The sequence below is a fragment of the Microtus pennsylvanicus genome, chromosome 1, assembly GCF_037038515.1.
Source record: "Microtus pennsylvanicus isolate mMicPen1 chromosome 1, mMicPen1.hap1, whole genome shotgun sequence".
NCBI lineage: Eukaryota > Metazoa > Chordata > Mammalia > Rodentia > Cricetidae > Microtus > Microtus pennsylvanicus.
The window spans coordinates 57206765-57231062 of record NC_134579.1 but is presented as its reverse complement, the minus strand read 5'-3'; the positions used below and the strand labels follow the sequence as shown (position 1 = coordinate 57231062).

The following is a 24298-nucleotide window of genomic DNA, read 5'->3' as shown; positions in this document are numbered from 1 at the left end:
GGGGAGAAGTTATGTCTTAAATATTTGTTGATGATTGCGAACACAGGAACACATCTCAGTTAACAAATACTGGTGGGAATTATTGTTTTTGTTATCCTACTCCAAAGAATGAAAAGCTCCTGAGAACCAAGGCAGTCTGGAAAACACTGCTGTACTTAAACTGAGAAAAACCTCCTCAAATGCAGAATGTTTCCAGCATTCGACGGCCTTGTAGTCCATGTGTACGTGGGATAAACATAATCAAATTTTTATACAAATTTCTAGGAACAGAAGGATGAATTATTCTGTATGATTATTCTTTGAGAGTAAGTGTTACAAACGGCGTTTTAGAAACAGGAGTAGCAATGTAAGTGTTACTAGGAAATGAGTAATCACCAGAATACTAGCATGAATGGGGACAGACCCCTGAGCAGTTGGTGGCTGGCTGCTGGGGGAAATGTCACTCTCCTTTGGGGTATGGCCACTAGTCGACTGTCAATGCCCCAGTAGAAGGCCCCCATATCCATGCTGACATGGGAAACACTAAATTAGACCAGGGAGCTATCAATCAACAACAACAACATAAAAAGAGGTCATGAAGCGAGATGAGAGGGAGGGTACTGGGGTGTTAGGAAGAGATGAAGTGTTTGCTTTCAAAAGAGGAAAGAGTTCATTTGTGTGTGTGTGTGTGTGTGTGTGTGTGTGTGTGTGTGTGTGTGTGTGTGTGTGTATTGGTGCGAGAAGTCCTTCTGTATGTGTTGCTTTTATTGGTTAATGAATAAAGAAGCTGCTTTCAGCCAATGGCTAGATAGAGTACAGCCAGGCTGAAAGAGATATAGAGAGAGTAGGCAAAGTTAGGGAGAAGCCATGGAGCCACCAGGTGGAACCTTAGCATGAGGTTTGTGGCCTACCAGCAAGGCTCCAGCTGTTGGCTCACCTCTTTCTCCTCTGGGAGCTCCATGGCTTCTGACTCCGCCTATTTTCAGTTTAATTTTCCCACCTTGCTCTACTCTGCCCTATCACAAGCCAAAGCAGCTTATTTCTTCATTAACCAATAAAAGCAACACATATACAGAAAGACCTCCCACACCAGGGTGTGTAGTAATATGGGCGGCAGGGCTGTGTCCCCGCCACCCGGCTGCCTGCCCGGCTAGCTTTACCCGAAATAATTACACAGACACTGTATTCATTTAAACACTGCTTTGGCCCATTCCTATCTAGCCTCTTCTAGGCTAATTCTCACATATTAATTTAGCCCATTTCTAATCATCTGTGTAGCGCCCCTAGGTGCGCTTACCGGGAAGATTCTAGCCTAAGTCCATCCTGGGTCGGAGCTTCATAGCGTGCGTCTTCCCTGGAGCAGGTAGCATGGCGTCTCTCTCTGAGGTGTCTGCTCCGGAGAGGAGAGCTGTCAAGTCTGACCTCACTTCCTCTTCCTCCCTTCCTCTGTTCTGTTTACTCCACCCACCTAAGGGTGGGCCTATCCAATGGGCCTAGCAGTTTCTTTATTGCTTAGCCAATGAAATCAACAGATTGATATATGACACTCCCACATCAAGGGTGTGTCTAGCAAAATGTTGGATAACAGACTTAGATTAGGCATCACTTGCTTGGGACTAGAAGTGCTGCAGGTACAAATTATGTCGAAAATCGAGTTAAAATGAACACATGAGAATGATTAACCTATTCAGAAGCAAAACCAAACCACGCATTCAGCTTTGACTTGGGCTTCAAAGTGGCATTCACATCACAAAACAATAGTCCATTACCTGGTTCCACATATACCTTGTTGAAAAATACGGCACACTGTTGTTACCATGGTAACTTTAAGTACATCTTCATCTGAGGTCTTCTTGACCCTTTGATTTCTCCAGTCCCCCGAAAAGAATACAATTTTACAGATGAGATCATTTGAATAAACACAGGCCACGGGGACAGCAGAAAAGTAAGATATACAAAACAGAAGGAAAGGAAGGTAAAAGGCCCCGAGGAAAACACAGATGAAAAGAAACAGGATAATTGAAGTTGAAAGAGCTGGTGAAACAAGCGTAAGGCCAAACATTCGTAAGGAACTAATTCATAACTAAGTCTCATATACAAAGAACCTTGTCTTCTGGCACGTGACGACACGGGATGACATGTGATGGGCAGCGTTTACAAAACCCCACAGAAATATGCCAGTTAACGGAGCAGAAGCACAGCATGAGTGAGCAGTTCCGTACTGCGGAGGAGGAAGGAGAATGGAGGACAGACAAACAGGCTGGGACAGGATGACACACTGAGGCGTTTCCCTTCCTGACCTTCCCCGCCAAAAAAAATAAATAAATAAAAGGTGATTTCTAAGACGTTTAAAACTTTCTCGGGCACTATCTGGTTGAAGAGGACTTACAAAATCAAACAAAAAAACTCATCCCTTCACCCCAATCTCGAGAGTTTTAAATTAAAATTTGTTATCTACTCTACAAATAATCTCCGGCTATTAGCATGCGTTTCACTGTCTGTTGCCTCTCACCAATATTCTACGCTAACATAGCTTCACCCGCTCTCAGAGAAACTCTTGTTTATCTGTCCAGAAACGAATGTTTGCTTTCAAAAACGGAAGAGCTCGTTTCTTAATTTATGATTAGTGTATGCATCTATGTGTGCACATGGACATAACATGTGTGTGGGTGAGCAGCGCACAGCTATGTGGAGGCTGGAGAACAACATAAAGTCAGCCATCTCTTCCCACCTTCTCACAGGTTCCAGGAACCAAACTCGGGTCACTATGTGTCCTGGTTAGTTTTTATGGTCAAGTTCATACAAACTAGCCACTTGGAAAGAGGGGGTCTCATTTGAGGAACTGCCCAGATGAGACTGACCTGAGACCCTTGGGGAATTATCTAGATTGCTGACTGATGAGGGAGGGCTAGGCCCATTGTTGTTTGCAATACCACCTCTGGGAGGTGGGCCTAGGCAGTAATGAGAAGCTAAACAAATAAAAAAAGCTAAAGGAAAAAGACGCCTATGCCCCAGTGGATGGCCCCCACATCCATGCTCCAACAGGAAGCAGTAATTAGACCAGAGAATTCTTAATAAACAACAAAAAGGGCATGAAGTTGAGTAACAAAGGGGATGTCACTGTGAGCATTTGCTGTGGAATATTATTTTAACTATGCAAATATGTGTTACTTTTGCTTATGTTGAGGACTATTACTGTAATTGTATAAAAGTGTGTTACATTTGTTTATGCTGTAATTGCTTAAATATGGAAAGATACATTGTATTTGTTTCACCTTGCCTGCCTAAGGCACCTGATTGGTCTAATAAAAAGCTAAATGCCCAATAGCTGAGTAGGGGAGGGATAGGCAGGGCTGGTGGGCGAAGAATAAGTAGGAGGAGAAATCTAGGCTGGAGAGAGAAGGGAGAAAGAGAGGGATAGTCCTAGGGACAGGGCTGGGACCAGAAGCCAGGCAGTTGTCAGCCAGCCGTGGAAACAGCAGAAAAGTAAGATATACAAAACAGAAGGAAAGGAAGGTAAAAGGCCCCGAGGAAAACACAGATGAAAAGAAACAGGATAATTGAAGTTGAAAGAGCTAGTGAAACAAGCGTAAGGCCAAACATTCGTAAGGAACTAATTCATAACTAAGTCTTCGCGTCAGGATTTGGGAGCCGGTTGAGGCCCCAAAGAAAGCTTGCTACAGGCATTAGAAGAGAGTAACAGTAAGTGGATATAAAACCAAAATGTATAAAACTTTCAGTTAATAAATACCAAGTATTATAAAAAGTAAGTATTTGCTTTCAAAAAGGAAAAAGTTCGTCTTTTGTGTGTCTAGCAAAATGCTGGCAGAGGAACTGAACCAGCAGTGTTCATCCATGGTTTCTGCCTCAAGTTCCTGCCCTGCTTTCTTTCCCTCAGGGGCTGTGACCTGTAAGTGAACCCCCTTTCCTCCCCGAGCTGGTTTGGTCATCATGTTTACCACAGCAACAGAAAGCAATCTAGCACGCTAGGCTTACACAGCAAATGCCTTTACCCACTGAGCCCCACGACCCCGGCGTGCATTTCCTCACGTGTACTGCTGGCTATTAGCAGTTATGGGAGCTGGATATCATGGGACATACCAGGAGCAGAAGAATTGCATGTGTTGGATCTTAGAATAGTTGCAAATGCATGGCTATATCTTGAGGGAAGGGGTCAAATCTATGCATGATATTCATGTATGTTTCATATCTACTCTTCATACATATGCTGAGCTAATTGTAAGCAGTATTTCAGTGTTTTGACGGCCACCCATCAGAGGTAGGAATGGAATTTTCTACTTGTCATAGCATGCTGGTGCTCAGAACACTTCAGATTTGGGAGTGTTCTGGATTGGGGCAACACTTATCTAATTAAGTTGCTCAACTTGAAGTATTATTTTCCTTTAAACAAAAAGACCTTCAAATTAACTGTACACCTGCTAAAATGTGAAAAAAAATTAATTTAAACATCCAATTACATGGTATATGCAGTACACAATAGTTAAAAATACAATTCTGGCATAATAAACATAAATATTTATGTTTTCTATATACTCCCATATCCATCCTGAGGTAATTTTATACAGTACATTTTTAGAGTTTTGACTGTTATCCACCACCACAGGAAGTGATTTAACTTTTACCCATCACAGAGGTGATAATATCACCCATTTCTAACAGTGTTTCATATTTAAGAAAAGATTACTCCTCAATTTAATGAATTGAAAACATGTTTAATATAAAATGTTGACATCCTCAAACCATTATTTCTACATGAATTTAGGAAAACAAATTTTAAACAGTCTCCAAAACATGATGAAGGACAGTGGTATCTTTGAAAAACACACAAACAGAAAAGGTCAGAAATTACAAGATCTCTTATACACTTGCTTTCCAAAATTAGATGTACAAAACAATTAAATTAACAGCCACTTTAAAAAAAGTTTTCTCGCCAACATACGTAAGTTGGGAATAAAATATGCAGTTAATAAGCACTTTCATGTAAAATCTCCAAAGCCATGTATCCTGAACAGTGCAAAGAGAGACAAGACCAGCTGAGTCTGAGGACACTAAGGATAACTGGCAACCCAAGTCACTTGATTTTGAAATAAAACCTTCAGACTTCTTAGTTTTATCTTAAATTTACTTTGTTTCAAATGCTTTACAACAGTTATAACTGTAAATCCAAGAGATGCTTAAAATAATATTCTAAAACCCATTATGATCGTATCTCCCTAAAAATATTTCTGATAGCATAAGATTCTAAAGTGCTTACTAGATAATACCACCATCATCACATAAATTCAGTAGAACTGTTACCTGAATATTTAATAAAATATTGGGTGCTGTATGAGTGAGATCCCTGAGGGATCATAATCTTTAAAACTATAACTTAAAAATATAAAAGAAATAAGAAATCTGGCTTTGCAGATGAATCATGGGTAACCAAACTATAAAATTACATATTTGGTTCTAAATAATAAATAGAAGTTTAAAAGTATTTTCTCTGTTAAAATTATGAGGACACCAATTTTATCTTTTATAGAAACTGTATACACACATTCTAGGGTAATGTAGGAATGAATATTTATATAGCTATACCTCAAATTAACAAAGCTTAGCTACATAATTTTTGAAAACTTATTTGGTACTTTAAAGTGTGTTCCACATTTATCTGAACAAATGAACTCACTTCTCAGTCCTCTACCTGTGACATGTGAAGAAGTGGGGGAGGGGACAGTCAGAGCGGGGTGGGGGGGGTGGGGGGGTGGAATTGCATTTAGCAATTGAGAATAATAAGCTGCACTTTGAAAGGGTAAATTTGTATCTAATGGTTTTCCTTTTTTTTATACTATACAGAAGGGATGCCGTGAATGGCATTTTCTGAAGCCTTGATACTAAGTTCTTTTTAAAAAAAATACACAGTATTCATACTGCATGCTTGAGCTGCAAAGAACAGAGTTACAATATGATGTGACTTGCCAACAAATTTGACAAGTACTGGGGCTGGCACCAGGGAGAACCCACCTCCCATCAACACCCAGTCATGTGGAAGTACAGATCACATAGGTTTATTACTTACGAAAACATTCCCACATTACATATGCTATTGCATAATCCAAGCATATTTAATCATAAAAATATATTTATGAAATTTTAATTTCTATAAGTGCTTCTATGACACCTGCAGCTGTAAGAGCCCAACGACTCAAACAAGATACCATATACATTTCAACCATTTATGAACTACTGCAAGTTACTTTCTTCTCTCTAAGCTGACACGATGCCGGTAAGCCGCTTGCCGGGAAATTTAGAGAGCACGAGCCACGTCTGCACAGATGAACTAATGACTGCTATCCTTCTGTTGCTGCAAATGAAGTTTCAAAATGAGCTCTCGAATATCTTCCCGCTTGGTCTTTATTACATGGCGAGGAAACCATTTCTCCAAGTGAATTGGGAGTTCAAAGTTAACAATGGGATCCTAAAAAGAGAAAAGAAAGAATGATATTAGTGTGACATCATGATTTCAATTTTTTAAAATCTCACTTTTGTGGGAAATGAAAACATGACACCTTTCGAAAATCAACAGATTGCTGCACACCATACCACAGCACTCACATAAAGCACAAAATTAGTTTTCAGTTTCTCAGCTGGGTAACCATGGCCACAATCAGCTTTAGATCATTTTCATAAATTGCTAACTTCTGAGCATTAAAATGAAATAGTCTACTCTGTTCCACTGCATTCTGAGTGGTGCAATAACCGGTAAAGAATGACTCAGCAGAACTCAGAAATCAGACACATGTTAATACTGTTGAACTATTATGGAGAAAGCCTGGTAATAAAGATTTCCAGAGATATAAACATGAAAAATCCCACTAAAAGTCATCTTTTAGGGTAAGAAACAGCTTTCTGAACTACTACATTTCCATGGTGTTAATTTAATGGCAAAGTTAAGTTACAACTAAGAAGTTATTTCTCCTGGGTTAACTCTTTTTAGTTGCTAAGGAAGGCTACCCTTAGCTGGTATTCATAAATCTGAAGGATAATGTAAGGACTTACATCTTGGAGAAGACAGGGTGAGAGGATGGACTGACTGGAATCTCGGAACCTATATGGGCCAATGCCTATAGTGGTACATTATTTGTGCTTTAATACATAAAGCTTGCCTGAAGATCAGAGGGCAAAGCAGTCATACTAGTCAGCCATACAGACCAGGGAGTGACAGCACACACCTTTAATCCCAGGACTCAGGAGACAGAGGCAGGTTTGAACTCTATGAGTTCAAGGCCACCCTGGGCTACACAGATCCAATCTGTTTAAAAGAGAAACACATCTCATACAAAGATGATCCCAGCACTTGGGATCCATGCCTTTAATCCCAGCAATAGGGAGGTAGAGACAGGAGCGATATGGCTGGGCAGAGAGAGGATTATAAAGGGGGACAGGCACTCAGTGTGGTGTGGAGTCTGAGGATTCGTGGAGACAGGACCTCACCCCTTCGGTCTGAAGATTTGGTAGAGGTAAAAGGTCTCTCTAGTAGTTGACTGCTTTGCTTTTCTGGTCTTCAGCTTGAACCCCGTATCTGTCTCTGGGTTTTTGTTATTCGTGCTACAAATGCCTATGTGGTGATTTACTGCCTGATATTTTTACTAGAATTTGTCCGTTTTTTTTTTTAGGGAAACCCACTGGTTCCTCAAGACTCATTTTTAACCTGTTTGATGCTACATCAGTACACAAAACATAAGTTTAGAATTTTTAGCTTTTCCCAGGAATTTTACACTGTGATTCTGTATTTAACCTATATTCTATTATTGATCAAGGCTACCTAAAATTGGAATTATGAAACTAAGTAAGAAAATGTCACTAATGACGCCCACTGGATATTCTACGCCTTAAATCACAATCTACTTGGAATCAATGCTAGAGGACCAGAACTGTCAGCATGTGATGAAGTTCCAGTGTGGACTACAAGGGGAGACTAAACACAATGTAACAATTGTGTGATAAATCTCTATAATGCGCACCATCTTTTACTATGCAGTATCTTCCTCCCAGTTCTAAAGACAAAGGAAAATCTGAAGTGCAGGAGAGAATTCTCTACAGAGACCTCTGGTCAAAAACATATCACACTAAGCAACACTGCTGGTAACGACGAAACTAAACAAGTTGGTGCTGAAAAGTGCTGATTCCCTGCCATTTAAAGACTTGTATTTAGTTTCTCTGCATAAAGCCTCTATGAAGTAGAAAATCACAGCCATGCTTCTAAGTGTTTCCTCAGCTATGATGTCCTGAGCTTTTTAAGTAAATGGGTATTTTTTACATCTGGAAAATTTTCTTTAGTATTTTATCTGCCCTACTGGCACCTTCGCTAAGCCTTCTAGGACTCCAATTATATAAAAATGAGACCTGCATCCTATAGGACTCGGCTTCTTCGTTACATTCTCTTACTCCAGAATTACCTGTGGACACTTTCTGTTCCTATCCCCTGCTATAGCTGGTGTGCTCCAGGTGTGTCCAACCTGCAGCCCTGAGGTCACGTGCATCCCAGGACAGCTATGAATGCAGCACAGGGCACAGGGTAGTGCTGTATTGCAAAAGGCTTATGTCAAAAGGTTAGGCAGCCCTGCAACCCACCGAAATGAGGATCTTAGCCTTTTAAATGAGAGTTTCTGTTTCTCATCCTCCTGGCTCAGTCACCTAATGGCACCTACATACATGTATCAACCACATTAAGAACTCCACTCAGGTTCTTAATAGACTGCTGTATGTTTTCAACTCTAGAATGTTCATTTGATATTTTCTGTATTTCATGTCTTCATCCATTTTGTTCATATTCTCATATCTGGGTCACTTGTGGCCTCCATGTCTTTTCTATATGTCCTTGCCTAGTCACATTTTCCTGCCTCTTCTTGGTCAGAATTTGTAACTGTACATTGTAACTGTGAGTTAGAAGGGAAATCTGTGTCTGCACGTACCTGGAAGAAGCTCTCCACATACTGCAGCAAATAGACCCCACAGTCGCTGCTATTGTCCTGCTTAGGGACTTTAGGGCACAGGTCCACCATGCTGGTTTTACTGAATTCACGGTGAGTTTTTCGCTTAACTTCCCACTCTACTTCTAGATACCTGAAATAATCAATAAGGAAAGTGACTTGAGTGGAAATCTTGATCAATCCGCAACACTTTCTACAAAGGAAGAAAACCTCTCCTTGACAAATCTGTTGCTTCAGATTAAATTTCAACAAACCATAATTTATGAGTCTTCACAAACGCTGTGAAGAGTGATGGGATTTTCATATAAAATCTAAAGTTTCTTAACAACTTAGTGTTCACAGCACTACTTCTATTATGAAGGAAGTGAAAGCACGGCTTTAACATTTGTTTTCAGCGCCTGTGTCAACTCCTCTCTGGTGCCCAGAGGCAAAGGCACCTTCTATCCAAGTTTCCTGCTGTGAAGCCTCACGACCTGGGCCAGATCCTCAGGACCCGCATGGTGGAAGGAGAAAACCAAATGAACAAGCTGTCTTCTGACCTCCATAACTAGGCCTAGGCACAAGCGTGCCACGGTCCCACAGCCCATCCGCATGATTTTTAAATTTCTGTAAAAAGATCCCCTCCCCCCACACACAAACAGAAATTGACAGTTTTCTACTTTCTCCCCATACATGCACAAATAGAAATTTACAGGTCTCCACTTTCTTTTCAAGTTTTATTTTTAATAGTCACTAATACCCGCAATTTTGCATAAAATTATGGTTTTGTTCAATTACAAATAAAAAATTTGAATTTACCTTTGACAAATCTAAATCCTTCACTATTAACACATAATAGAAGATGCTGCTGGCGGTCAGATTTTCAGGTTCATTTAAGTATATGCTAAAAATAAAATTACTAACATGGTGCTATCTGTTTTTCCACTGTGGCCACGATCTCACTGTTCTAGTCCACTGTCCTACAAAGTTGACCTTGAATTTATAGTCCTCTTGCCTGTTAGGTCATAACACTGCCTCTGAGTGCTAACATATGCCAACCAACCCCACATCTCCAGGACTGTTTTTAGTATGACTTAAGGTAGTTACCAAAGTTCTGAGACTTTAGAAAACAGACTGAAGGTAGAAACTGTCATTACTTACTCTCGTAAATTCTGAACTGTGTTTTGTATGGAAGCAGCTTTCAAGGAGTCTAGTATGAGAATGCAGGGCCTTTAAAACACAAAGAAAGAAATCAAGACAAACAGACTTATACAAAGATGGACACCAAAGTACAAGCAAACAAAGGAGACATCCAGGTGAGTGAGACAGTTCATCATGTTATTGCCTATAAGTCTCATAACCTGACTTCAATACTGGGACCTCACATAGTAGAAGGAGAGAACCAATTCCCAAAAGCTGTCCTCAAACCTTCACATGAGTGCTATGTCATAGACACACGTGCGCACACAGACACACACACGCAGTAAATAAATAAACAAAATTGAGGGCTGGAAAGATGGCTCTTTGGTTCAGAGCACTTGTTCTTGCAGAAAATATGGGCTCGGATCCCAGCATCCACATGGCAGCCTACAACTGTCTATAACTTCAGTTCCAGGGGATCTTCTGACCTCTGCAGTGACAACAGGCACACATGTGGTATGCATATACACATGCAGGCAAAATATTCATACACGTAAAATAAATATATCTTTAAAAATATATAAATATGATTTTCAAACCTTTATATATTATTATAACATATACTTACCGTTTACACATTTTCTTTGGTACTGACATATTCATCTCGGTACTCTGAAATAACATGAATTTTTGTGTTTGCAATTTAAGCTAGTTTAATACATTTAATAGCCACTTATTCCTTAAAGTGTTTCAAATACTGAAATTAAATTTTCAAGTAAAAGTTCTTTCTCACCACTTAGCTTCCGAACAGATCGTGCTAACTTCCATTTTCCAAAACTCACTGACAAAGAACTCTCACACTGACCTCACACAGATGCTTTAACCGGGCCTATGCAATAACAGACAATTTTATTTTTATTCATGTATTATCTTAAGGATAAGTAAGATAACTTGTGTCTGCACACTTTCTGTAACCCAATTGAGGCTGTAGAGACACATTTCTTCCTTTGAAGCACAAGAAACGGTTTTAATCTGCACTTGGTCTGAGCCAAAGGCTGAGAAGCAATCCAGGTACTTATCTATGATGAGAGGAAAACCATTAGCAATTGTGAGCTTTGCTGACAATGGTTTTGTTCATAAATTCCTGACTTAACAGATCAAGCTGACTGTTCTAAAGACCACCTTAGTAATGCCGTTATTTCTCTAAAGGACACACAATAAACCTCTGAGAGAGGAAGCTGACACAATCTAAGCAAGTCAGCAAGAATGGTAACTTCATGTTCTTTCCCAAAAATTGTTGAAATAATCAAAAAGGAGCACAATTTAATTATGAGCCATTAATCCCGTCTCCATCCACTTAGGCATAACATATTTTATTATAACATATTTTATAGTTAAGGTTGTCATTGTTAAGAGTCTTCCGTTCTCCATGTCTGCGCAGAACAAACTTACCTGGGAATCCTCGGCACTGGACACCACTGAAGTGGGACGCAGATCATTGTCTAATAACAAAGAAGTCACTATGAGTCTTTGGTGTGTGTTAGCACAGATAACTTAGATAATCTGAGCTTCAACATCTATCCACAGTACTAATTAAAGAAAAAATAGTTCCTACGGTCAGTATTTCGAGAAAACTTAGTCAACGGATAAAACTGTTTAAGAGTTGGCTGTTATCACATGATATAGAAACCTCAGAAAGAAAACCTTAAATACAAATTGAATGGGCCCATTTCCTCCCAAAACACTAACTTCAAATGTTAGCAAACTAATAAAAATGTTATGTTAATATGGAGGGTAGTGAACTTTTCACATCATGGTTCTAACTTTTGAAGCTCAGAGGATAAGAAAGGACAGAAAATACACAGGTGCCCCAACAGTTCCCCCTCCCTAGGTTCTAAATAGCATAAGTGAGAAAAGCTATTACCAATTTTGCTTGCTATTTATGTTACAGCTACAAAACATTTAATTTTTTATTTATTTTTCAAAGAAATGGGCTTATTTTCTTACTTAAAATTTTGTGTCACAAGAAAATTATAGAAGAATTTCTATAATTTCTATTAACTTTGTTCTGAATTACTAGTATATAAGAAGTGTTAACTTAGAGACTTTAAGCTATGCATGGAGAGTCATACCATGAGTTCTGAGTCATGTTAGCAAAGCTAGTCTCTTAAAATGCTATAATAAAACTTAGCATCAACAGTATGGCATTTTGTATAATACTGGGTGTCGTGAGAATTTCAAACATTTTGTACTCCTTTTAATAAAATAATAAATAGGTAGGCTGTTAACTTCTTATTGTTTCGATCAATCTGCTTGTTAATGTGGTTATTATTAGCAATGCCTATCACCTATTATTTTGTTGTCATGTTGAGATTGTTGATCCTGGGACTGTTGGGATGCAGTTTGTGGACAGTCTTCATACACAGCCTCTTCTAACCATGGAAAACAAATGACTGCGAGATACCAGTGAGACCTGTTGAAAAGGACAGCAATTTCAATAACACGCCAAATCTACACAACACAGAAGACTTTTCTAGAGCTGCACCTGTGGGATCAGATGTGATAAACTCTCATGGAAGATGGAGCACACAGTCCACACTAACAGACACAATTTACCGAGCCACAAATGAACGTTTGTAATGCACGGTTCGAATAGTTCAAATGTCATCTACCTTCATGCATTCAGTGTTTTATTTGCAGGATCTCTATTAACAAAGAGACCAATAACATCACTTTTTTGAATCAGAACTTAAGAAATGTATTCTCTTCTGATATTTTTAGTTTACAAAATATTTCTTAAGACAAAAAAATTAATTGTTTTGGTTATTATAACATTGAAGAAATTTATCTTTTTTTTTTTTTTTTTGGTTTTTCGAGACAGGGTTTTTCTGTAGCTTTGGAGCCTGTCATTTTTCTATTAAAAACTTAAGTGATCTTTGAATTTATATATATGCCATACTTTTTACTGATTATGCCTTGAGTAGTTTTCTTGAATCTTAACTGGTTTTCAAATAATCAAAAGTACTCACGACTCATTTACAGGTACAAAGATGTAGTCTTTATTAAAGATGTTTATGTGACGGGTCCACGTCCTCACTCTCTTATGTCTTCTCTGAGCCATTCTAGAAATATGAAAAACATGTAGATTTATTTTAAAAGTTGTGAGGTTTATTAAACCACTGACTTCAAAGTATATAATTTAACATACCAGAAATATATTTAACTGTTCTTATGTCTGATTACGATAAACAGTAATGGAATAAACAGAGTAAAGGCAGCACACTGCTAAATGTTTGGTAGATCCCAAAGTGGCTCAGCAACTGATCATAAACACGCTTAAACCTAACTCTTTCTGCTTTGCTCCTCTTGGGGATGATGTAAAGTATCATCAAACCTTAACAAAATCACCCAGCCGTTCTCTCTGTGGTAAGTGGCTTTTTATCTTGAATTTTAAAAGATAAACTTCATCTCCCTTCATTTCACACACACAGAAATTACAGGCCAAGGCTAAGAGCTCCCACTGATCCTCATCCATTTTCCTTTTAGCTCTTCAGCAGATATTTGTTCGCTTCCAAAGAACAAATAACGAAAACAACCTGAGCTCGTCTGAAACAATTTATAATTTAAAGGAGGGAAACGAAAACACAGAAGAAATAACTAAATACAATGTCAAAAAAGGCACAAAGAGTTTTATATTAAATCACCTAGAATAGCCACCTTGAACACACACATACATACACACATGTTATGCTTTTTTTAAAAAAAACATTGGGGGAATTATAGCAAAACAATTTTGGATGTTAAAAAAAATCTACAAAGAAAATGGGCACAGGGTGGGGGGGCAGAAGGGAGAGCAGAAGGAGAGGAAGAAGAGGAGAGAAGGGAGAGCAGAGGAGAACTTGGGGGAACGGGATAGTCGAGATAGAGGAAGGACAGAGATGAGAGCAAGGAAAGAGATATCTTGATTGAAGGAGCCATTATGGGGCTAGCAAGAAACCTGGCACTTAGAGAAATTCCCAGGAATCCACAAAGATGACCCCAGCAAAGACCTTAAGAAATAGTGGAGAGGCTGCCTTAACTGGCCTTGTTCTGTAGTCAGATTGATGACTATCTTAAATGTCACCATAGAACTTTCATCCAGCACCTGATGGAAGAAGATGCACATCTAAGCACTGGGCTGAGCTCCCAAAGTCCAGCAGAAGAGTGGGAGGAGTGAGAATATGAGCAAATAGGTCAAGACCGTGATGGGGACACCCACTGAAACAGCTTAACTGAGCTAATGGGAGCTCACCAACTCTGTCCGGACAGGGAAGGAACCAGCATAGGACCAAACTAGATCCTCTGAATGTGGGTGACAGTTGTATGGCTGGGGCAGACTGCGGGGCCACTGGCAGTGACACTAGAATTTATCCCTACTGCTTGTACTGGCTTTTTGAAACCCATTCTCTTTGGATGGATACCTTGCTCAGCCTAGACATAGAAGGGAGGGCCTTGGTACTTACTCAAAGCAATGTGCCTTACCCTCTCTGAGGAATGGATGGTGGTGGGAAGGTAGAGGGAATGGGAGGAGGGGAGGGAGTGCTAACTGGAATTGGTATGTAAAATGAAAAAAGATAGTTTGTTTTCTTTTTAAAAAAATAAAAGAAAAAGAGAGAAAAAAGAAAAGAGAAGAGAAAAAAAGAAAAGAGGAACTTAAAGCACAAAAGAGATTTCTGAGTTCTGGCTCAGTGCCTCAGAAAGAAGTCTTCTATCTCAAGTAATATAGGAAATACACATCTTTGTCTCACCATGTTCATCTGAAAAACATCTAACCATATGAGTAAACATAAGGACTAAGAAAGAATCCAGAATGCACTAAAAAAGATATTACAGATTAAACACCATATGAAAAACTAATTATTATAAGTAAAATAATCAGAAGTTATGTTTATTGAATGTTTTCATTTTAACTCAATAATTATGAAAATTAGAAACAATTACTTCAACTAGTATAAAAACTATTAACCTGTTTTACATTTGAGAACATTACAGGTGGAACACCTAGTTTGCTTTGTTATGCTGATGTTTAGTAGGCTTCATATTTAAGATAACCTAATTTGAGAATATATCAGACATAGAATGAAGCAAGGATGATAGGAGAAAATACAAAGAACAGGAGCTGAGGAGGTGGCTCAGCAGATAGAAGACTCTAGAGTGGAAGGAGAGAATTAGCTCCTGAAATGACCTCCATCCACACACATGTGTATTCACACATTCACACAATACACTAAATAAAAATATGAAGGCTTCATATGGTACAACATAGAGCTCTTGCTGTGAAATACAAGGGCTAGAAGAGACTTCAGAAGAAAACATGGAAGGGCTAAACATTTCTGAAAACTGACACAAAGTAGGTTGACTATAGATGAGCAAATGTTGTGAAAAAAAATTAGGGAGAATAGAAAAGTGCCAAACTTGCATAGTAATGAGTATGTATGCCATTTATCCTATAGTTGACTTAACACTAGTAATTTGGGCCTTTTGTTATAAAGTGATACTAAAATGTTCTTCTCTTGTTGCACTACTTTAGATTATGTCTTTTAAAAATGAGTTTGTAGGGACTACTACTCCCTAGCTATTTGTCCTTTTCTAAATATCCAATCCTTAATTGGCCCCCTTTTTTTTTTCCATTTAAAGAATTAGAATAAGGGCTGGAGAACTGGCTCAGAGCACTGGCTACTCTTCCAAAGGACCTGGGTTCTAAATCCCAGCACCCATATGGCAGCTCACAACCGTGTGTAATTCCAGTTCCAGGGTATCTGATGCCCTCTTCTGACCTCCAAGGGCACTGACATATATATACACACACACATATAGACGAAGAACTGGAATATACTACATGGGTCCTATGTATCTAAAAGCAATGTAATATGAAGAATAAAAGAAATGAATAAAACAATGGAAGACAGATGTTTAAAAAATAAAAATAAAAACTCTGGGATCCATTCATTGGGTTCTAATACAGATTGCTGGGCATGGGCAAGAGTTTGTAAAGTGTCTGAGTTTCTACTATCTAATAAATAGTAACTACCTCTTCATTTTTGCCTAGTCCTATCCACTGCCCAATAGCTTTAATTCCTAAGCAAGACATAGTTTAAAAAAATACTGAATAGAGAAATTTAGCAAAATTGCACAAATAAAAATGGTTTTCATATTATATTATACTAACTTAATGAAAAGTAGCATGTCAACAAGGAACTAACCAGAAAAAAAAAACAAACCACAGCCCTACATCTTTGTTACAGAATATAACGCAGGAAAGTACACATTTTTAAAAGGCCAGTGAGGTGATCAGAGATTAGCTCAGCAGGCACTGCTCTAGTCTAGGGAGGACAGTAAAGAAAGCAGCAGTGCCCCCAAGTGGAAGTTAAAGGGCCAGCAGCCATGTCCAGCAAGAGATACGTGCAGAGGAAATACAACCTCTGGTAAAAACCACATCAAAAGTAAAAACGATAGGGAAGAAATAGTCTGGTTTTTCATTCCTTGCTCTCTTAACTTCAAGTATCCGCACTGAAAATGCAGCCAGCAAGAACCAGCATCACACCACCTCCCTCTTACAGAGCGAACAGTGAAAGGATAAAAATGGTTCTCACGGCTGACAAACCAGGGACCTGCAAAACTGTTAATATGCTTGCTCTTGGGGTTAGTACAATGAAGACACTTCACTCGGAGCATGAAAATAGCAGTCTCCTTTACCTTAAAACTTAAGAGTTAGAGAGCTGGCTCTGTTGATTGCCACACCTGCTGCCAAGCCTGGTGACTTTCGTTCAATCCCCAGGCTCCATATGGTAGAAGGAGAGAACGGACTCTCTCTCTCAAATTGTACCTTCACACGCATGATACACACATATACACACAATAACTTCCTTTAAAACCTTAATTACATTAGACTGACTTACGAGAGATCTGGATTATCTTCTGTTAAATTATTTTCTTTTCTGGTCAAACATTTATAGAAAAAGCTACTAAAAATGTGACTTCGTTCAACAAGTTCATCTGAAGCCTTCTCCAGCAGCAGATACCTGTAAAGGAGCAAGCCCACAAAGTAAACTGTGTTTAGATTTTACTCATTTTCTTCAGTTACCTTTTATAAACTAAAAATTACTGTTATATCCAGCTAAATTCAAAGAAATTTTGCATTTTTCTATGATTTGGGCTTCCAGCTTCTCTTTTAGTTATTTTAGTTATTTCTTGCCTTCCAAAACTACCCCTTAAATTAGAAATTGCACCCTTATTTAATAAATATTTACCAAGTTCCTAACATGTATTAAGCAGCACATTTACACAGGACACACAGTAGAAGGGTAGTATCTGCAACTTAAAGAAGTAAAAATAGAAGGAAATGTTGACCAAATAATCACGTGAATGTGATTAATGTATAGATTAGAGCACAGGAAAGAAAAAGGGTAGAGAGAGAGAACTCAGGACAGCTTGCAGCTTCTTGTATCTCTCTCTCTCTCTCTCTGTGTGTGTGTGTGTGTGTGTGTGTGTGTGTGTGTGTGTGTGTGTATGTGTGTGTTGGGGTAAGGAAAGTATTCAAGTTAGAGAACAATATCCCAAAGTAAAAACAGGGAATGGGATCCAGAATTCACCCAGATGAAGAATGGAATATACTCCTGCCAGTAAAACTGGGCAATGTCATAATTCATGACACAGGACACAGTACTCAGGAGAGTCTCTCCTTGGTAACAGAAATCAGTTTGTTGGCCTCATTTTAGCAAGTGATAAGGATAACTATCTTTAAAACAAGACTTGAAATTACCAGACTACTTCCAGGTATTGTAACTGTGTCTTAAAAACTGACACATTTATAGAAACGAAACAACACTTAATCGTCAACAAAAATCATAAAGCATTCAAAGTTACAAAGTATGACTCATAAAGAAAACTGCTGAGCAATGGTAGCACACACCTTAATCCCAGCACATGGGAGGCAGAGGCAGGCAGATCTCTATGAGTTCGAGGCCAGCCTGCTCTACAGAGTTACAGGACAGCCAGGGTTACACAGAGGAACTCTCAAAAAGCCAAAAGAGAAAAACCAGCAATGATGCCAATTGTTTCTTTTCCATCCCCAAAGTGTTTGAAATTTTGTAAATATTTCCTTCACCACAATACAGAGTGTTCAAAAAGTACACATCAAAAAATCAACACATTAAAAACTAAGTCGAAACAGCAAGCAATAACTCTTCTGACATGTGTAGTGTCTACAGATTGTGAGAGAATACAACTGAATTAGTCAACTTCAGTACAATTCTTTCTGGTAGGCAAAATGCTTTCTGAATCTGAAATTTTGCCAAGTTACTCTTAACTAAAATTAAAAATAGTTCAGATACAGATACTTATTTTCAGGCAGGGGAACAGCTCAACAGCAGAGTTCTTTCTTTATATGCAAAAGGCTCTAGGTTCAATCCTGAGTACAACTGAAAAAAGGGCGCTTAAATTTTACAGTAAAACCTTTAAAACAAATGAAATCATTATTGTACTTACTTAAGATAAAAGTCAATGATTACATCGTTAAGAAATTCTCCTTCTTCTAAACATTCCAAATCTTCATTAGTTACTCCCAAGCCCCCTTTGGTAGGTGGTGGAGGATAAACAATCAACCTTTAAAAAATAAAAATAATTTAAAGTATAATTTATATTATATAAAGTATATTTATATATAACATGTAATATATTTATATAAGTTACATTAATAATGAGGACTGATGAGAAGCCAAAGACAATGGCACTGAGGTTTGATCCTACTTCATGTTCTGGCTTTGTGGGAGCCTAGCCAGTTTGGATGCTCACCTTCCTAGACCTAGATGGAGGGGGGAGGACCTTGGACTTTCCACCTGACTGCTCTTCGGTCTGGAGAGGGAGGGGGAAAGGAGTGAGGGGTGGGGGAGTGGAGTGGGAGGAAGGGGAGGGAAATGGGAGGATGGGAGGAGGCAGAAATTTTTTTTTCCAAGAAAAAATAAATTAAAAAAATATATAGCATTAATTAAGAAAGTTCTCATGAAACAGCCACTAGGCAGTAATATCTATAGCTAAACTTTATATGGTAAATTGGGCAACGGTGGTGCACGCCTTTAATCCCAGCACTTATGGAGGTGGAGGCAGGTGATCTCTGTGAGGTTGAAGCCAGCATGGTCTACAAAGTGCATTCCAGGACAGTATCCAAAGCTACAGAGAAACCATGGCTCAAAAAACCAAAATCTAAATAAATAAATACAAACGGAACCAAAAAAAATTTTATATGGTAAAATATCAAGACATAACCGATTATACTTTCCTACATTTTCATAAATCTCCTTATAGTACACTGGCCATTAGTTTTTCCTTTCCATTAACTCCTAGGGGCTAGTTCAGAAGACTAATTAATGTCTAATACACACTCGTCTAATCCAGTACTCAAAACCACTCCATCTTTCTGGTGGCCAGAGGTGGATAACAGAGAAGTAACGAGGAAGCTTAGGGCACACGCCCCCTAAGACAGTGCTTCCAGCGCAAACCTACCAGAACACAAAGGAAACAATGGAGCACAGCTGGAAAGTGGCAGAGGAGAGGTGACAAGGCAGAAGCACTTTCAGGCACACTCCCTTGAAAGTTAGAGGGAAAACCACAAGTGACTTCTGCTATAACTCTGGAATTGTTAGGGCACCATTTGATGAGCAAATGTAATAATTTAATTTTAAAAATTAATAAAATAAACAAAATTTAATAAAAATAATATAATTATTTAATAATTTAATAAATAAATTTTATTGCTTATGCCAGAAAAATGTCATGAAACCAAATGTCATCCACAGGTGGTTTCATCTTGATACCAAAGCATTTAAACAAGAAAACTGAAAAATTTAAATCTAATTTGATAGTTTCTATGTAACCAGTGCCTTATCCTGTGCTTTCAACTGCTTTAAAAGAAAGGAAGGGAATAAATACTCAAAGGTGGCATAAGTAATCTCCAATGTACAGAATACTCTGCCTTCCCAGAAGCAGAAAACCTATAAAAGCAGCACCTTTAAAAAGAGAACTTAAATAAACACCAAAGTACCTAAACTGAGAAATAGTCTAAAAAGCAAATTCATTTCTTTATCATGTATTCATCTATAAGAGGCACAATTTCCAAAACCATACATTGCTACTCCAAGATTTTCAATAAGTTCTTTGATTTCAAATATAATGAGTCGTTTTTTTCATAGAGACACAAAATGAAATTAAATGACACCTATTATTTTCATGATCATTTGTATTGCCTCATAAAATTATTTCCATCACTAGCTACGAATACAAAAGTCAAACTCAAACCATTTCAACAGGTGACATGCTTAAAAGTCACAGTATAAGCTCTCCTGGCACGCACGTGTGTTTCCCCCGCTCTCCCTTCTCTTTCTCTTCCCCTCTCTCTTTGCCCCCTTCTCCCTTTCCCCTCCATAACCCCCTAAATAAATATTAAATCTCACTCTAAAAAAAAAAGTCACAGTGTAAGTGCAAGCAACCACTACAACCCTGCTACAAACAGGTCAGGACAGGGTTCCTACTTCTACAACAACCACCACAACACCGCTACAAACAGATTACCACGCAGCTCCTAGTTCTACAGTAACCACTACAACACTGCTACAAACAGGTCAGGACGCAGCTCCTACTTCTGAACGGGTCCAGTGTGCCTGACTTCTCGCCATTCTTCATCTGGATTTGAAGTAATAGAAAGTGAGTAGCAACCACTGCTCTGCTTCTGTAGGAAAGTGTAAGTAGGCTTGATAACATCTGAATTTGAGGGCTGAAAATAAGAGTACAGAAAAACAAGTATTAGTTTTGAAAACCACAGAGGTAAAATCTAGATTTATTACTGAAAACACTATTACTAAAAGAAAGGTATACCAAAGAGTAACAACTACACTTTTAAATATTCTACACATAATCAAATGAAAAAGTTTACTTTTTATCAAAAGATTTCATATACACTACAAGGGCTGAAGTTTAATCTAAAGTCCTACTTCCAGGTATGAGTTCCACAATTAAAGAATTTAACTTTGTGGTTCAAAATAATCAAAAAAGGTAGATAATTTAGGAAAAAAATAAAACTTTAAATTAAATGACACTGAACTCATACAATAACTGGTATTCTATTATTAAATGAAAAGTAATATATAAATTTGTATATGCAATATAGTTAGGCTTTCTGCTTCACCCACCACTATTATGGGTATCTATGGGGTGTGTGTGTGTGTGTGTGTGTGTGTGTGTGTGTGTGAACAAATGTGTTTGCCATAGCTACTTAGGAAATATTTTTCTTCTAGACATAATTGACAATTATGTAAGTCACATATTACCAATATATAAAAGGGCATAACCTATTTTTATTTATTTACCATTAACATTGCGCATATGTGTGTTTATGATGTATATGCATGGGCATGCATGTGCCACAACATGTGTGTAGAAGTTGGTTCTCTCCTTCCAGCTTTCTATGAGTTCCAGAAACTTGCACAAGTGTTTCACTCAGCAAGCTATCTAAAAGGTCACCAAACATAACAATTTTAATTACTATTGTTTTGAGATAATGTTGGACTTACAGAATGTTGAAAAAAGGAAAACTCTGTCCTCCTAATCTTAATATCAGAAACCAGTAAAAATCTGACTATCAAAACTAAAAAGTAACACTGAGAGAATATCAGCTAAGGACTTTGGTCTGATTTCACTACTTTTCCTATTAATGTCCTTTTTCTATTTCGGGATCCCCTATTCCTCAGCCTTTTCCTGCTTCAGCACCTGGTAGTTCAGAGAATAATGGCCGTGTGTTTTATAGCTGGGTCTGTCTCCTCTTTCACTAGCCATCAGATCTGGACTGTACATTATGGGGACACAGACGTGGTTTGCATGCTCGATGTGAGGGGCATGCCTTACTGGATATAGTGTCAACTATGAGGGCTTGGCTCCAGGGACGTCCGCCAGGTCTCTCCACTACAGAGTACTACCTTTCATTTTCTAATTTAATGAAGAGTGGGGTATGGGACTTGAGGTTATACACATGTAGTTCTCTATGAGTTTTCACCCATTAAATTCATAATGTATTCGTGAAGCTGGCCAGCCAGCAACAATCATAAATAAAGTGCTTTAGTTGTGACTTTGTATTTCCTTTATTTTTTTATTATTATTGAATTCTACTTGAAGCACTGTCCCCACCACTTACAATTCATTCAGCTTTCACTCCATATCTGCATAGCACAGACCCAGAGATGTCTATGCTGTCCTTTGGTTACCATCTCATCCTATTACTGCTGATTCTGCTGAAGAAACTTTCCAGCTTTGACACTGGAAATTCGTTTATGTTCTTGTATCCTTTTAACAAAACAGCATTTTAAACAGTAAACCAATTTCTACCTCTCTACCCTCAGTCAGTTGTGTTGGCCGTATGCTAACCTGAGATAGTGACTTCCTCCTCGTTTCTGTATCAGCAGCAACAGGGAAAGAGCAAGTTGAAGCACAGTAATAGTGAACGAAAGAGCTTTCTTTTGAAGGGATATCCTGAAACAAAGGAAATGCCTGAACCCAAGACAACGGATAGGAGAGTTCTGATTCTCCATTGGTCTTACTTATTTCCATCATAATATCTTTCAATTTCAATTCTTCTTTTTGTGAAACGGAACTGTTTAACTCAAGGAAAATGAATTCACTGGCTTTTGCTATAAAAGAAAAAAAGAAATCAATTTTTATCAATACTTTTAAAAAAGACAACTGTAATTAATCTAATTGTGAATAAAAGTAAGGATTTTATTTTTTTTTATTGAGCTCTACATTTTTCTCTGCTCTCCTCCCTATCTCTTCCCTCCCCAACAGTAAGGGTTTTATGTAAAACCCAACCACATATTTTGTATGTTAAATAATAACAGACAAGTTTAAATTCCAAAATAGGCAGCTGGAAATCAAAAGCCCAAATTCACACTATTAGATTCCTATTCTACTTCACAAAAACTAAAATTCCAAGTGATACTGACTATACCTATCATTCAAAAAGTGCTAGTAAGTATTTGCTTATGAGTGTATAAATGAATGAATGATAATTAAGCCAGTATTTATTTTAGTCTAGCCTCTGTCACAAATCCACCTACCATCTAAAAAACCATTCTGATTAAACACTCCTTCCTTCCTTAACCAACCACTTCAATAATGTTCACACACACAAAAAAATATTATTATCCACCCAAGATTAGAAATAGCTCTTTATAATTCCACAGCCTCTTCTTATCTGATTATGAATTTCTCTATTATATGTAATTAGAACAGGAAACTATTACTTTTATGAGGATAAAATTTAACTCCCTACAACATCTAGTATATATTCAAAAAGAAGAGGGGAGAACAAGATCAAAAAGGTCAGAACTAATATTACTAACTTTATTTAATTCTAAACCAGCTACCACTAGGAGTTGAAAAATAAAGTTATTACTTCAAGATACATATATGTAGCTATGTATGTGCTCTCAAAAAACAAAAAAGCACTCATCTCAAGTCTTAGAAGTCTGATATGTATATAAGCTGAACTTATTTATCAGAAACTAAGAAAACATACATAATATAAAAAATCTATAATTTATTTAACTTGGTTATTGTGTCACACTTTATAATAAAATAATGGGCAAAAAAAATCTCTTAGGAAATGTAACCATGGATAACGTAACTTACTCTAAAGTCACACTTCAGCCCATAAAGTAAGCCTTAACAAATACAAAAGAAATAAAAAAATTTATTGCATCAGATCATATGGCAAGATAAATAAAACCATAAATCCAGAGCAAGAGAGAAACTCAAATTCTTGGAGATTGAACTCTTGTAGTGACCAACCACTGGGTCACTAAAGAAATCAGGTAGGAATTAATTTTTTAATTCCTAGAGTCAAGAAATGGAAACACAAGTTATCAGAACCATTGGGATACTGCAAAGGCAGTTCTAAGAGTTTACAGCTGTGAATCCTTACATCAAATTTAAAAAAAAAATCAGAGAGCTATTAAATAAACAAGGCAATGGTGCGTTCGAGAGCCTCAGGAAACAAGAACAAGCCAAATCAACAGGAAGTAGATGAAAAGAAGTAAGGGCCAGGGCGAACTTCATTAAATAGTAGAAGAACAGAGCAAAGAATCAAGGACGGTTGGGGCTTAGACAAAATAGACTGGGAC

General features: G+C 37.9%; 1 protein-coding gene across 10 annotated transcripts in view; it reads right to left on the bottom strand.

Moving 5' to 3' along the window:
• Positions 1-4691: 4691 nt before the first annotated feature.
• The window catches only part of Senp7 (SUMO specific peptidase 7), a 90390-nt gene continuing 70783 nt past the window's right edge, over positions 4692-24298 (bottom strand). For all 10 annotated transcript variants that reach the window (XM_075964644.1, XM_075964662.1, XM_075964610.1 and 7 more), the window contains 11 exons: positions 22545-22807; positions 20768-20901; positions 18621-18737; positions 17033-17155; positions 13124-13216; positions 12443-12567; positions 11547-11596; positions 10723-10766; positions 10116-10184; positions 8958-9108; positions 4692-6460 (listed from right to left, as the gene is read on the bottom strand). In XM_075964644.1, the coding sequence (XP_075820759.1) occupies positions 6323-6460; positions 8958-9108; positions 10116-10184; positions 10723-10766; positions 11547-11596; positions 12443-12567; positions 13124-13216; positions 17033-17155; positions 18621-18737; positions 20768-20901; positions 22545-22807 (1307 nt within the window). In that variant the 3' untranslated portion in view covers positions 4692-6322. The remainder of the gene's footprint in view (positions 6461-8957; positions 9109-10115; positions 10185-10722; positions 10767-11546; positions 11597-12442; positions 12568-13123; positions 13217-17032; positions 17156-18620; positions 18738-20767; positions 20902-22544; positions 22808-24298) is intronic.